At 47.0% G+C, this 16,367-nt stretch overlaps 1 protein-coding gene across 2 annotated transcripts in view; it reads left to right on the top strand.

Annotated features, from left to right (window-relative positions):
• Positions 1 to 16,367, top strand: part of RRP9 (ribosomal RNA processing 9, U3 small nucleolar RNA binding protein) — a 147,193-nt gene that overhangs the window by 89,918 nt on the left and 40,908 nt on the right. For both annotated transcript variants that reach the window (XM_086938722.1, XM_086938720.1), the window contains exons 8-11: positions 4,019 to 4,111; positions 4,252 to 4,352; positions 8,648 to 8,782; positions 11,993 to 12,055. In XM_086938722.1, the coding sequence (XP_086794848.1) occupies positions 4,019 to 4,111; positions 4,252 to 4,352; positions 8,648 to 8,782; positions 11,993 to 12,055 (392 nt within the window). The remainder of the gene's footprint in view (positions 1 to 4,018; positions 4,112 to 4,251; positions 4,353 to 8,647; positions 8,783 to 11,992; positions 12,056 to 16,367) is intronic.

Genomic DNA, 16,367 nt, shown 5'->3' with positions numbered 1-16,367 from the left:
AACAATCGCCCTGTGCATGTTGGCTTCTACACCCGTTGTGTTTGTTCCTCTGTGTTTCCCTCTAGGTCCTCTCCAGTTCTGATTACCAACTTTGATGTTTTATGAATATATTTTTGTCTGACTTTCGCTGTGACAATGTTGTAAAGCGCTCTGATAACTTCGGGTCTTGCCAGCGCTATATTAAACTGGGGTAAAAGTTCCTGGGATGGTTACAAGTGAGCACAAAAGAGCAGACTGAACAAGAGGAACGACTATCTAACTCAGTCTGGCACCTGCACACAGCTAACTGGTTGAAGACCGAGCATTTGATAATTTTTTTATGGTAGCCCTTATAATTTAAATTTGTAATTTCTTTATGACTATAGTGAGAGTCTGTAGTGCTTCACTGCATGTTTGTAGTGCTTAACTGTATTCACACTGTAGATGAACTTTGTACCAAAATAACTTCTCATTGTCTGTACCTAGAAATTAGTTTAATATCTTTCTATAGGTAAGAGTGCAAAAATAATATTTCATTGGCAATATTTGCATTCCTTCATGTACTTTGGGGTTTGTTCACATATCCTATATGTACCTGCGCCGCGCTAGTAGCTCCTAGTTCTAGGTTTGCGCAAAAGCATGGCTCTAGAGCCAGCAGTAGTGTGTATCAGCATGTTACACTGGACATATAAAGGATACAATTGGCCTTGCACTGGGCACAGGCAATACAGCAGTCTATCTCAGGTCCGCCATCAGTCACATTATGTAGTCCGCTGTTTGGGGTGTCACCACAGGCAGTATAGTGTCCTCCGACATTACTGTGGACGGTGAGGACGATCCGCCAGCTCCAGTTCCGCTCTGCGGTCTATGGTCCGGGCCTCCGTGTCCAGCCACCGATCTCAGTGTCGCGACGGCCTCCAGTGCCTCCTGCCGCTCCTGCCGCATATTCTCCGGGCTGGGCGCCGTCTGTCCTAGGCCTGCTCCTCTCCTAGCCCCTCTCTTCTTCCTCCTCCTCCTGAAGCGCTGTTCTTGCCATCCGCCGTCTTCTGGGCCCGTCGGTCGCATCCCCGTCCACTGCCCTGTTTCCTCTAGCCAGTCCCAGACTTCAGACGGAGCCTCAAAGAAGCGAGTGCCCTCCTTAGTGACCACACGCAGACGTGAGGGGAACAGCAATGAATAGGGCAGTTCTAGGTCCCGCAGCTGTTTCTTCACTGCCATATAGGAGCCACGTCTCTTTTGTACTGCCGCTGTGTAGTCCGGGAAAAGCATCACCTGATTGTTGCCTACCTGAAGGTCACTCATCTTTCGGGTTTCTCTGAGCACCGTATCTCGGTCCCTGTAGTTGAGGAGCTTGAAGAGAAACGGGCGGGGTCCAGCTCCCGGCCTCTGGGTTTGCGCCGGCACCCTGTGCGCCCTTTCCACCACAAAGTGCGGGGATAGTACTCCTACCGGTAAAATTGTCCGCAGCCAGGTCTCTGTGTACCTTTCAGGTTCTGTCCCTTCTTTTCCTTCTGGCAGGCCTACTACTCGGACATTGTTGCGCCGAGAGCGTCCTTCTGCTTCCTCGGCGCGGTCTTCCAGTGCATGGACTCTATTGATCCGGTCCTGTAGGGCTGAGGCATGGCTGCGCACCACAGGTTGCAGTTCCTGGACAGCCTGGCGTTGCTCCGTGGCGGACTCCGACAGTTTACGGTGGTCCGCATGTAGCAGCGTGAAGTCCGATGTGACTTTATCAATCTGCCCCTCTAAAGACGACTTAGTTTGCTCCAGGGTCGTCCTGATTCGTTCCACCGCCGCTAGAACAGTGTCCATTTTGGCCACCAGGGTAACTGCGGGTTCCATGGCCATCCATCTCTTCTCCTGCGGGAGGTCGGGCCACCCGTGTCTTTCTGCCTCGTCTGCGTTTTGTCCCGAAGTCTGCCCATTACAATTTGCTGTGCCATGGGCATCAACCCTTCTGGTTGCAGGCTTCCGAGCGGTGTCAGGGGGTAAGGATGGGATCTTGTTCCTATCAGTCAGTCTATCGACACTGTAAGCCAGCCAGAGGGACACCGGCTGTGTTGAGGTGGGCTCCCAGGGGCCGCCCCCTAGTCGACCAGGGACAGTTCACCATGCAGCCCTACTCCCAGACTCCTTTATGCGCCCTCACCCGCCATGGCCAGTGAGTATAGGCAGTAATCTTCCCTTAATTGCTTCCTGGCTAGCTCAGTTGTTAGCTATGACTTCAGGGGTGGTCAGGCTCGCTCAACTAGGTAGAGCCGGCAGGTACTGTCAGCGACCCTCTCAAGTGTTCCTCGGCCTGCCGTGTTCTTAGTGGCGGCCATAAGGGGAGCAGCCTTTACGCTAGCAGGCAGGGCTGCGCATTGGCAAAGGCAAATGGGCTATAGCAGGCCTCCGCCGGCAGGCATCCACGCTGGGGCCCTAGGGTACTGTATACTTCACAGGCTAACTCTAGGCCCTCGGCGCGCGCCTCTTTTCAGGTGGGTGCGGGGGTGCAATCAGCAATGTCCTCCCAGGCGCACCCCTCACATCAGCAGCACAGTTGGGCCCTCCTGCCTCCAGCTCCGCAACGTTGACGCAGTCTCTGTGGCTGGCGGCGTTCGCAACAGAGGGGTCGAGTGTTGCGGCCTAGAGACAGGGGCCTCTCGTTACATGGGCGCTTAAAATGGCGTCTGAGTCAAAATGGTGCCTCAACAGCACAGTCTGCGGTCAGCCACACTCTTCGTACCTTCTGTCCTCGTCCTTCGCCGCCCTGCAGTGCCTCTCTGCCCCTTCCACTCCGAATCACGGGCACTCACCAGGGTCGGGCCTCAGGCCTGCCTCCGGGGCTCCGCAACACACCGCAAGGGCTCCGGCAATCTTCCGCTGCCGGCCCCGCTGCACAGAAAGCCCCTGTTCCCTGCACGGGTCAGGAGAGTGTGCTTCTCCTCGTCGGTGTCAGCCTTCAGGGCCCGTCAGCAGCCGAGTTCGCAGCTCCGCCGCTCACCCTGTCCTGTCGCGGTGCTGGTGAATGGCGGCACACCTCCCGGCTCCCAGAACGGTCTCCGCAGGGCCTCTCCTCCCAGTCCTCCAGGGCTTCATTGTTTCCTGGCCACTCGCTCTGGGCCACCTCTGCTCACCCCCGGCTCACTCAGCAGTCCGCAGCGCTAATCAGTCTCCCTCCGCGGTCTGCACGCGAGCAGAGTTGGAGACCACCCTGCGCGCCGAGTCCAGGTTTCGTGCCTTCCCAGCTCCTGTCAGCTCCTCCTGCTCAGTGGCCTATTTCTCCCCGCTCCGGCCTCACTTCCCGACTTTGGACCCACCGGCGAGCTCCTCAGACAGTCCCGCAGCTGCTCCGTCCGGTATGGGGAAACTGGGACCACACTTCCAGGAGAATTGCAGGAGAAGATAGGGCCTTGCGGACGGAGCTCTAGAGAGTTGCGTCCGCCATGCTGCTTGGCTGGCCACGCCCCCCATTAATGGTACAATCCATGTGATTGGAATGGTGGGTAGACACCAGAATGACCTATGGAGATGCCCAATTCTTTTTTTACTTCTTTCTCTACGTTTAACCTTAATAGAATGCTGCTTTCCATGAGGTGTGTTATGTGATTTCGGTGCTCCATCTAAGCCACAGGTTTTTCTATTTCTCCGCACACTGATCTTTTTTACATTTGCGATGTCTAGATGTCCACATCTGAACTCAAGTATGTTGAAATCATGACTTTTAATCTGATCTGCATTGTATTCAGCAGTATATGATCATATCGGTCTACTTTGAGTGTCTGCATGCAATTGTGTGGTTCGCATAAACTGTTCGTCCACAAGTTCCTATTTCTCTTCGGTGTTCGTACTGGTGCCTTTCCTTTAACACAAACTGTCTCAATATCTTTGAGTGCAGTTACTGAATTCTGAGTGTTAGTATGGTTGTCATATTCCATGCCTAATTTGTTGGAACTGTGGTTTGCTGAAGTATCGCACCATTTCTGTTCTGACTAGTATTTCTATGAACCTATAGCTGGTCTGTTACCACTCATTTTGTTGTAATTTTTTTCTCCAGGCGACCGGAGATCAAAATAAATTGATTATGATTTGGGATCCTGCATCATGCCAACATCTGCACAAGTTCACAGGTCACCGTGGTCCAGTCTCGGTTAGTAATTATTCTTTATTAGTGTTTTTTTTTCCTTTGTAGTAATTGAAACTGAGATAAATGGTGGGACTTTTGGACTTTACTTGGTACATCCATAACAGCCCTAATAACTTGAACTGTTTTCTTTTTCTGATATACAGGGATTGTCCTTCCGGAAAGGCACACACCAACTGTACAGTGCATCACATGATCGCTCCATAAAAGTCTGGAACGTAGCTGAGAATGCCTATGTTGAAACATTGTAAGTAAATGTCTGATTTCTAATGATTCAGGTGGAATATCTGGGTGATGTTTGGCGGTAAACACAGCTAAGATTTAATCTGTGGCTCTAGGTGAAGCATGGCTGTTTTAAGGTCTCGCCTTTTCCATTCCGAAGGTATGGGAAATGGCGAGATTTCAAGTGCTCAAAATGCTCGTCAAACCAAGGGCTTTTTGGTGCGGTTTTCTTTGAGTTCACGTGAATCACGTGACCAAACAAGCACGAGCATCAGCCTCCCTCCCTCCCTCCTAATTGCATTTTTTCACGGCCGCCACCACATCAAAGGGCTTCTCCCAGCGTGCGCTCTGCGGCTGCTCCTCCCCTAAATAATCATGGCTGGCCGGTGGCCGGCCGCACTTTCAGTTTCCCGGCCGCTCTTGTTTTTTTACACCTTTAACCCTTTCCACCCTCATTCCCCAACTGTTCATCTGCTTGCTCCTTCACTTGCCGCAATCTCTTCCTCTCTTTGTCTTTCCATGTCAGGCGCTCTTCCCAGCACTTATGAGATGATACCTTCTCTATCCTCAATGAGCCAAGTATTTCATTCTCTTACACTAAGGGCACTTTTCTATCACCCACAAGCAGCGTGCGTCTTTCTCCCCTAGGAAAAGTGCACCCTCCTCTGTCCTCCTTGGGAGGGACTCTTCCCTCTCCACTACTAGATGTAAAATCCCCATAAGAAATGTACAAAAGACAGCACCTCAGGCTCTCCAACTCTCTTCGCCACTCTGCTGAAATTCCCTCCTCCCCCTTCATGAGATGCTTACTACTCTCCACCACAGAAGCAGACAGAAATTAGGCATAACCGCAGGAATAATAATGCCGTATTGTTGGACAGCTGAACGCTGATACTGACACTTTCTGGAGGAGGGGCAGCATGTTCTGTGTGCCTGCTGCGCTAGTAAATGGGAATGTGGCATAACGGCTAGAGCGGTCGACCACGAAGCAGAGGAACCAGGTTCGAGTCTGGCGGGAGGCTCAAGCGTCATCACCCCCATCCCCCAACTGTTCATCTGCTTGCTCCTTCACTTGCCACAATCTCTTCCTCTCTTTGTCTTTCCAGGTCAGGCGCTCTTCCCAGCTCTTATGAGATGATACCTTCTGCAGTTTGTAGACTGCCCTGTACCTGTTATACTACAAATACCCGTTCCTTCCCCAGAGGTGCCGCCTTCTCCCGTTCCAGAAGCACACTTCCCTCTTCTCCACACAGAAACAACTCTCCCCCTCCCTCCATAAACTGCACACTCCCCTATCCTCAATGAGCCAAGTATTTCATTCTCTTACACTAAGGGCACTTTTCTATCACCCACAAGCAGCGTGCGTCTTTCTCCCCTACGAAAAGTGCACCCTCCTCTGTCCTCCATGGGAGGGACTCTTCCCTCTCCACTACTAGATGTAAACTCCCCATAAGAAATGTACAAAAGACAGCACCTCAGGCTCTCCAACTCTCTTCGCCACTCTGCTGAAATTCCCTCCTCCCCCTTCATGAGATGCTTACTACTCTTCACCACAGAAGCAGACAGAAATTAGGCATAACCGCAGGAATAATAATGCCGTATTGTTGGACAGCTGAACGCTGATACTGACACTTTCTGGAGGAGGGGCAGCATGTTCTGTGTGCCTGCTGCGCTAGTAAATGGGGATGTGGCATAACGGCTAGAGCGGTCGACCACGAAGCAGAGGAACCAGGTTCGAGTCTGGCGGGAGGCTCAAGCGTCATCACCGAATCTTCTCGTCGAAAATGAATCTGTCCTTGTGTACTACAACTAGTGCTCATGTGATGCGCTCTGATACCTTCACGTAGAGTTCAATCTATATAAGAAATGCAAAAAATAAAAATGCTATAAAATTGTGGTTAGGGGTGAGGGTAACTGCAGGTTATCCTGGGTTTGTCGAGGTATTTTAGAGCCCTAGGGCAGATGCATTTTTTTTTTGTTGCAATTCCACCTAATTTTTTTTATCACCGACGACGTGGCTCTAGTCTTCTCAGTGAGAGCTCATGGGTGACAATAAAACTCAGCAGGGGCACCTAGCGGGGAAACACAATCGAAGCCCATGCATAGAATGACACAGTCATTCCCCTAGCGCCTAGAGGGCACACTTTGGAATGTGTGGGCAGGTCTGGTTGTCTCTGGTATTCAGTATGCACAAAGCAGGTGTGCCACTGGCTGTGTGGGTGGGTGAGTTGGAAGTCTCCCTCTGCTGAGTCTTCTGGGGGGGCATAAGTTCGAGGGCAGGAGCCCCTCCGGGGATGCTGGCATTTTTACCATGTTCAAAGGCGTGCCCCTGAATTTATACCTAGAAACTGAGACTCAACCTTTAATTGGGACTGTACTCGATTGTAGGTTGTTAAAAAATGTATTGTGTAATTTATATGATACATGCAGCCTCACTCAGCCTCACATCCTCACCCTCACACACTCTCACCCTCACACCCCCTCACTCACACTCACACACCCACTCACCCTCACCCCCCCTCACCCCCCCTCACTCCCCTCACCCCCTCACACCACTCAGTGCTACAACACATATATGTGTGTAGGTGCAAATGCAATGTTCTTGGATTTTCGTCACAATAAAATACACTGAACATAATCTTCACAAAATTTATTTACAAACGTTTAAGCTATTGCCATTATAAATTACAATAACTTTTATTTAAGTATTAATTATTTAAAAAATTAAAAGCCATTGTTATTTGTAATATCAATACATCTAAGTCACGTAAATACAACACACATTGCATTACAAATGCTATAGGTGTCACACATTTGCGAAAGTTAAAACTATTGACATTGTAACTGACAAAGCTATTAATTTTGCTATTTTCAAAACCAACACATAAATTAAAAAAGTGTCATTTACAATACAATACGAATCGCTCAAACTTTCCTAATGCGAAAAGTTAAAAGTATGGGCATCAAATAAATCACAAAACAAAAAAATAAAATGTAATTTAGAAAACCAATAGCTCAAACTTTCCTACTGCGAGACCTATTGGCAACGCCAGTGCTTGTTGCCATTCAGAATTTATTTTTCTACTGTTGGCTTTCAAATACTACAGCACTTGCTACATCTCCTGCTTTGCTGCCTCTTGCTGTTGGGGTAACAAGCCACACTTTAGTCCCCATCCCAGTGCTTAATTAGTAAAAGGATAAGTGCCAGGGCCCAAAGTTTTCCTCTGAACTCCCCCCCCCTTCCCCTCTCTCCCCACCCCCCTCCCGGCAGCGCTATTGAGTTTTGGAATGTTGACTACCAAGGCTTCATAGTCTTGATTCCACCTCTTGTCTCTTTAACCCCTTGCATGCTCATGACGGCTACACGCCGTCATGAGTCACGGTAGCAGTGTGCTCATGACGGCGTGGAGCCGTCATGCCGCTCCGCCCACGCGACAGTGATTCCCCGCCTGTGCGGGCGAATTAATGAGCAGGCGGGGTCATGACGGCACCACGGGGTCATGATGGCACCACGCCACCCGTGACTTATGACTGCGTGGTGCAGTCATGTGCACCGAAGCCCCACGCTATAGACCCCCCGGGCCGCTGCAGAATTCGCGCCGCGGTGAATGAGTTACTTCACTGTCCGACATGCTCTGCCCCTTTATCTTACTGTTGCGCATTCCTGCTCTCCATTTCTCAAAGTTTTCTCATCTCACCCCCCGCCCCTTATTTCTCCCTTTTATGTTTTTCTCTCTTTCTGTGAGTCTAATTCTAACAAGGAAAATTAAGTGCTGACCCCCCCCCCCCCCCCCTCCCCCCCCCCACACACACACACACACAAATGAGGGCCAGAATGCACGACTTGCTATTACCTGCTCAAATTAACCACTGCTTCTACCACATAAAAGCACCACTCAAGAGACCCCGATGACTTTCTTTCTCCACAGAAAGTTTCATTTGACTTGAATGTGTTTAGCACAGTATTTAGAGGTTGTTGTGATGTCATTCAATTGCTCTCATCGTCTTTGGTTGTTCACCCTTCATTTCTTTCTTTTCCTCTTTTTCACTCCTTTATTTCTTGTTCTGTCTGCCACCCCTCTGCCTCTCCCCCCGTTTTTCTCCAGCCCACCCATATCACTCTGTTCTGTGGAAAAATTGCTGCTGTAATTTTACCTGTCAATATACAATGCTTTTACCATAAGTACTGTAAAATGTTTTTGTTGCAGCTTTAGACGCTGTATGTAATGTCTTTGTGAGAGTAATGCATTTGCTGTTAGCCGAAAAATAACAAAGTATGTTTCTCAATGGTATATTATTTTTACTGTCTTCCTCTTGCAGATTTGGGCACCAGGATGCGATTACTGGATTGGATAGCCTGAGCCGGGAGCGTTGTGTTACAGCGGGTGGAAGAGATGGCACAGTTCGGGTTTGGAAGATCGCAGAAGAGTCCCAGCTAGTGTTCCATGGCCATGAGTAGGTTTTCGGTGTCCTAGATACCAGAGACTTCCACAATATTTAGTGTGGATTGGAGTCAATGGTTTGATTTGCAGTTTTGTGCAGATATTAAAACAAGCTATTTTTCCTGGCATATCACATCTTGAGTCTAAATCACATCCAAGAGACTCGCCTTGTTGTTTATCTTCTGATTTATTCATATACCTCCAACAAAAGTAAGGGGCACAGCAGAGGGCATAGGCACAGCGTCAGCAGGCACACTTGATAGTTGTTTCTGCCTTACTGTAACCAAAGCCGCTAAATATTCCATCTATATGGCAAACAAGGATTCTAAGGTGATAAAGGACTAACCGCAACACATCTTCCACCACCATCAAATACACAAAATACATCTTGCAATGTCTAGGACAAGGGAAGACCTGCACCTACCCATTTACATTGCATAAGGAAAAACAGACATATTCATCATAAAAATAAACATCTAGAAATAGTACACAGAGTTACCAGTACTTGTAGGGCTGATGGTAATATTTGAATGTGGCAAGTAGGTAGGATAATCTATTTTCTAGACTAGTACATAATCATTTCTCCCTATCTGTGAACATTGACTGTTAATTGGTTGGAATTAGGATGCTTGGCCATAATCCTGGCCATTGCAGTGTCTGAGGACTTGTGCTGTTTTTTGATTACCATCTGTGCTCACTCATTGCCTCCCCATGTCCTATTTGGCCAGCCATGACACACTCCACAACTCACCACTGTCCAGAACCACTATGTTCCTTTTGACCGTAGCTATTTGCACTCCTTTATAGCTAGATCTTCCCTTGGTCACCCATCTTTTTTCCTTACAAAAACCACGCTTCACATCATGGTACAGTTTCTAGCTCTGTTAATAGTCGACCAGACTTTTTAACTCCAGCCTGACGATCTTTCATTTTTGAGTCCTAAGAGGTCAAGATTGGCTCCTGCATTCCTTCCCTTCAAGTACTGAAATGGAGAGACATTGACATCATTTGGGGTATAGCGATGGACCAACAAGTTCCATGTAGCACCCCTCTGAGCGGTACTACTGCTATTTGCACACACGATTTTACCAATCAGTTAATTCGTTTCATAAAACCATTCTCTGGAGGTGCATAAAATGCAGTCCGACAATGAACAATCGAAAGGCTATTGGAAAATTTCTTTGTCTTCTGACACAAATTAGACCCATGATGATGGTTCAGGAGATGCCCTCCCACACAAACACATCAGTAGGGAACTCCATCACACTTCTGGTTGTGACAGAACCTACTCAATATTCTATCAATTTTGATGAGGTCAGCTAGCACTAGGGCGCATCTCTGCCAGTTGTAATAAATCAGACTGTCCCATTATGCCCAAACCCAGCTTACTCAATGGTTCTTCTGGTACCTCTACAGGAGGAAGCGGAACTACTGTACAGACTTTGGATTTGGAGATAGAATTCTGGGAGTAGGCTTTAACTTGATATGGAACACCTCTCTAGATTTCACTGCAGCCTCTTTCCAGGTAACCAGTCCCTTGTCCGCAGCTAAGCGTGAAATAGCTGACCTGGGATTGGTTTGCCGCTTGGAGATACCGCCAGTCTGACACTAGGGACTTTTCATTATTCTTCCATATCCACCGGATATATTCACGTATTGACGACTACTTCTTCATTCACTTGCTCATTTGAGACCTTGACTCCGCCCTCATCTGAGTTCTCGATCTCTTACCACGCACATGTAGAATTGCCTTGGAATAGAATGGGGGATGTACCCCACCCGGAAACTTCTACGGGATCCTGTGGACGTTGAGGCAATCTGCACTGTGATAACCAGCTATTTCGAGATACCTCTCACCAGGACATTTTAGCACATACACTCTTGGATGGATACAAACCCACTATTAGAGGTGAGATTACTTCTATCTCCATCGCCAGGGTGAGACAGGCCAGTTTGTTTGAGACTGGTCTCACTGTGGATTTCAAAGACCTGCAACGCCAGGACCATACTGCCCCTTCTCAGTGCACTAAACGCCAGCTGGCCCTCATATGAGGTCCGCTGCTGACGCACCGCAGTAATAAGGCGGAGTGTAGGCTCTTTGCACTTAAACAAAAGTACTATGAGGGGGTGAAATAAAGTAGGGATTCTCTTGATGAGAAAGCTCAGGCAAAAACAGGCCTGCACCCACAAGTGACATGTTAAGTTTGACCCAATATAATTTGTTTATGGAAACTAGAAAAACTTGGAGAAAGATTTCTGAAGTAATGTTGTTACTTATCTTTCTGAAGAGAGAGCAGGGCTCTGGAACTCCTTTCTTCCACACCTCTGGAGGAAATCCGAGGTGGGATGACCTCTGGGAGGTGTGCTGTTCAGTGTACTATCCCCTAATTGGCTGGACTTCAGGTATTTTATTTTAATAAGGAGTGTTCTACTAATGTGCCTCTGGTTAAAACCTTTCAGGCCTATTTTTGTTTCTTATTGCTACTGCTAAGTTAGTCGAACTCCCACCCCGATGACTGGGAATGAGTCACGCTTGTGACTATAATTTAAGCATTTAAATCTTGGAGGATCCAATGCTAGAGAATTGTAATTCAGATTAGTAACTCATTTAATCCTCAGAATCCCCTTATTCTACTACATGTACTCCTGTGGCTTCAATAACGTCATTGATCATATATGTATTACATGTTTTAAACTGCCACTGCACCCAACTGAGTCTAAACTACATGATATTGATACTCGATTAACACATCTGTTAACTTTGAGCTTTATACATTCTGCCACTGGTTGTCTCACACTTTGATGTTTACTCCCAGGGCCATAGCAAGTATCAGTATGGTTTCCTTTTTCACCAAGGACTCCATTGCCAAAGTGTTCATAAACAAGATTGTTATGTTGATTGTGTTTATTGTGTGTGCCAGGTGATTACTGCCGCCTCAGCCAAGTGTTGGTTTGAGAATTGTGTGAAAAAGCCAAGAACCAGTTCCTAACATAACTTTTTTTTGGAGGTTGGCTCTCGTAGAACACAACAGGAATCGGCTGGCATTGGAGGGCACCTAAAATAGGAACTCTGTCCCCTATGCTGGTGTTCCCAACCATGCAGTGACTTATTACCACTTTGTTCCCTGCCCAGCTTTGTCCCTGATTTTTTTTCCCCTGTCCACCCTCGCTCCTGAAATGGCTCTTATTGATATTTGCTTTTCTTTTCTTACCTTTTTTTTAGTGGCTCCATTGACTGCATCCAGCTGATCAACGAAGAGCACATGGTGTCCGGAGGGGATGATGGGTATGTAGCTGCTGCATTTGTCATATCTCAAAGAGTTTCTGCATTGTCATGACACCCACGATAAAGGTACAGCCACAACACTTGTCATTCAGTTGCATCCTGGCATGGCGTACGTCAGTAATTCTTAAAACGTATTTACTTCTGAAACCGTGCCACTCCCATGCAATGCCAATACATTCTCCACCAGTAAGTGACGCTCCACCTAGGGAAAATGGCACAATTTGCAAATGTATGTCCCCCATGAGTGAACCAGGGGAGTCTATGGTGAAACAGTCCTTTGACAGAGTTTCACAGGACGGTCTCTATATATTGTTGATTCTGTAAACTCCGGACAGGATTGAGTTATCCTTCAGTCCATACCTATTTGCCTACAGATTTAGCAGTTAGTCATTCATCCTCGTGAGTGAGAACCTTCCATAAAAGCTGGGCATCTATTCTAATGGTGAAATCCACAATGCCCCCCTTCAGCTTGCAAAGGTAGAGGGACAGATACTCCCTGATTTGCCCGCACCCACTCACTCCCCAGTTTAGGAGATTTGATGCACATTACCCTCTGTCTTCGGTGAACATTTCATTACCTCCCATGGTGAAATCTTTTGCAGGTGAATTGATACACTGCTCTAAAAGGGTGTAGGCCTGGAAAGGGAGTGCTGGGGTGCATACTCCCTCATTTCTTTTCAAGGCTTCACGGTCCTGTTTAGCAATAACTGTTTATTCTCCAAGGTGTGCAAGAGCTTTTGTTTTGTGGGCGAGAGGATGTACTATCCTCTAGCGAATGCACGTTTTGTAGTGCACTGGTTAGTGGCGCTAGTGAGGTCTGAGTAGTAGGTAGAAATAGGTGTGGAATAATTTTTTGTTACCTTCATCACGGGGAGGACAAAAATCAGGGAAACAAGGCCAATCTGTGCTGCTAGTGGAGAGCAATGCTCCTCAAATTATTTCCCCCACCCACGGCAGCAATACGCTCATGCACACTTTTCTCCACTTAGTGCAAATTCGAGAGCAGCGGTGAGTCACTATTATGATAACTGCTCTTCAACCTCTGAGCGGTGTTGATAGTAATAATATTAGTCCTAAAACAATAATCTCTTTCTGCTAACTGCTGCAATAATAACACTGGTTTGACCCCTGATGCTTCTAACTGGGATTAATTCATTTGTTTGTTTTGGACTCTCATCATGGCAAATTGACTTTAGCTTAGAGTTTACAGCTGGTGCTTACTCATACTGCCTCCAGCTTAATTATATAGATATATAATACACGTTCTATACAAAAGGTTAATTCTGGTTGCATGTGAAGGGTACACTTTACCCCACTTCATTACTGCTTCAAATTGTGTGAGATTTCAATGTCTGCTTTTAAAGCAATGTAACAGAATGCTTTAAACATATGCTACATTCTGCCCCGCCACCCTCTGAACGATTGCTTTAGCAAATTCCACTTTTATATACTTTGCTTCCCTAGTGTAGTGACTGTGGTCAGTCTAGATTAACTCCAGAGTTGGTAAAAGAGAGACTAGAGAAGCAGTGCCAAAGGTTGTGTGATATGCTCAAGCTACTCATTTAATCTGTGTGGGGATGCTAATGAAGAGGAGTGCAGTCACCTGTGTAGACACTCCACTAAACCAGCAGGGAGCAGGCCAATAAAACTTTTTAAAGCAGCTGGACCTGCAGTTTTAGTTACTGGCTATCCATGTCCTGCACAGTGAAAGATACCTTTTACATTTTTTGTGCTAGCCCTCGAGCTCTTTGTACACGACGTGAATGAAGAATCTGTGTGGGCGCTTGAGCTCGCAACTTAGTGGGAACAAAGGTGAAGACATGACACAGGCAGACTGGAAGGACCTGTTAGACTTATGAAATTATTCAATCACTTTGAAAAATATGAAGTAAAACAAATTGGAGCACAAACATCGAAATTGTCCTGGGGTTTACTTGGGGCCCAACAACTGGTATTTTAGCACTGATCATGTTTTTTACATTTTTATATAAAACAAAAAAAGGCACGTGCAAGGTGTATAATGGGAAAGCACCCACTTAAAAAAAGAAATGGGGGTATCAAAATAGAAGTGTATATCTGTGTGTGTGTACACACACACACACACACACACACACCCACACACCCACCCCACGATCTCCTAACTTCTAGCCGGCGATGAGAGAGATCCAGACTCCAATTTGTAGGTGGCAAAAGGTTTTGTTTTTTTCTTCAGCAACAAATGCTGCAAAGGTAGCCAAAATAATACTTCTACCTAAATAAAAAAAAGGAAGTAGATCGCTACAAAAGCATCAATATATGGTGCATCAGTTGTTTATGTTGGAACAGGCTTTGCTTTCCGTAACTGCTGTAAATCTATACACAGCTGAGATATCTCTTTACAGATCATAGCCTATGGAAGGTCCTGAATCTTCCTAACAGGAAGTGAGGGTTCTTCTCCTGAGATAATTCTCCCCCCCTCTTTTTCTACATAGCACTCTGACTTCGTTTTTCTCCTCTCTTCGCTTCACCTCACACATAGCCAGACGAACTTCTGTGTGAATAGTATTGTTAATAAGGTGCCATGCCTGTATAGAGCTGCCTTATTCTCGGCTAACTTTGAGACACAGGGTCCTATTAAACATCACAAAGAGTGCCCTTCCCAGAGTGATCCTCTACATGATCGCTCTCACGCTTTCTGTTCAGTTTGTGTACCTTATGGCACAGGTATTTGAACTATTAAAGTGGCAGACTAAACTGATTGAAATTCGTCCCTTATTAGAACTTCAACCAGTGAGCCATGCTAACGTCACCAAGTACATGGGTCATATGTTTTATGGGATTAATGTTTACCCTACATGATTGGAACCATGGTGTTGATCCTAGTTCTAGGAAGAGCAGAGTTCAAATGGCTTTTTCAGCCCAGAAAGCACTGTACTTGCACCTCTCTAGTTCCAAGTTCTCTGTGCCGTACAAGAGGTGCGAAGGAGCAAAGGCCTAGGGTACTTGCAGAAACTAGAGCCCAACTGTTAGAACTGGAGGTCTCTAGTTGGCATTGGTGTACACCTTTGACCAAATAGGGACCTTTGCTTCTAAGTCAGGGAAAGGCGATTACACTACTGGATAAGGCCTGCTCACCCCCTTGGTACCTTGGCATGAGCAGAACGGCTTTTCTCAGAGGCAGTGTGTTAAGCATTGGGGAATATACACATTAATACAGTGAAAACACTACAGATGAACACCACACAGGTTTTATAAAAATAATTATTCTTTATATAGACTTAACACAAGATCACAAACAACAAAAATCCACAATACTGTACTTAACACCTTGGCTGCTAAGGGGTTTTCCCCTCCTGCGCTGGATATTCAGGATCCCCATTGTTCATGACAAGGTCAACTCCGTCATAAGCACAGCGCAGGTAAAACCCATGACGAGTTGACCTTGTCATGAGCACTGAAGGTGTTAAAGTTAACTTAAAGATGGTAAACGTTGCTTAGTTCAAGTTGGTGATAAATGTGACACTGTTCTAACAAAAGCGATATCACTCTGATCTCTTGATGTGTAAAGTACCACATAAGTTGGTGTGTAATGTTGAAGTTGTTGTATAAGTGTGTCAATACTTTCAATGTTCTGATTTGTTACCTTTGCCTCCGATTGTAAAGCGCCGATGCGCTACGTCCACATGCAGCCTTCGGAGGCAGTGGCGAGTCCCACGCTGAGGCATGAACCCGCATTGGTCCGGGTGTACCAAGAAGGCCAAATAGGGCTTCAGCCGTTGGGCCAGAATGGTGGCGTAAAGTTTGATTTCAGTCTTGAGGAGGGATATGGGGCGGTACTCTGCACATAGGTGGGAAAGAGGCTGGGATTTCGGGAGAACCACAATTGTGGCAATGTCCTTTTCTGGTGGAAAGGAACCCCTCTCCACCGTTTCTTTAAACAAGCTGGCTAGATGGGGCACTAGGGTACTTATGCATGCCGCGTAATACTCCTGGTGAAAGCCATCCGGGCCCTGAGTTTTACCCGGGGAGATCAGGGTGATCGCTTCCTCAATTTCTTTCAAGGAGATGGGATGCTCCAGATCCTTCTGAGCAGCTGGTTCCAGCCTGGGGAGGCACACCCCTCCCCAGCCAAGGAGGCCTGCAACGGTCAGTGCAGGGGTATGTGCAGTGTACAACCTCTTGTAGTATGCCGCGAAGGTGTTTGCCATTGCCACGGGAGCACATTGCACCGCTCCAGTTGCGTTCACCACCTCTGGAATAATACAATTCGCCCTGGGTATTTTGCCAACCTGTGCAAAATCGTACCGTTCTTGTTCCCCCACCCGTAGACTCT

This window comes from Lissotriton vulgaris, chromosome 9 (assembly GCF_964263255.1).
Source record: "Lissotriton vulgaris chromosome 9, aLisVul1.2, whole genome shotgun sequence".
NCBI lineage: Eukaryota > Metazoa > Chordata > Amphibia > Caudata > Salamandridae > Lissotriton > Lissotriton vulgaris.
Note: the sequence above shows the minus strand (reverse complement) of the source record. Positions and strands in the feature narration are given on the sequence as shown.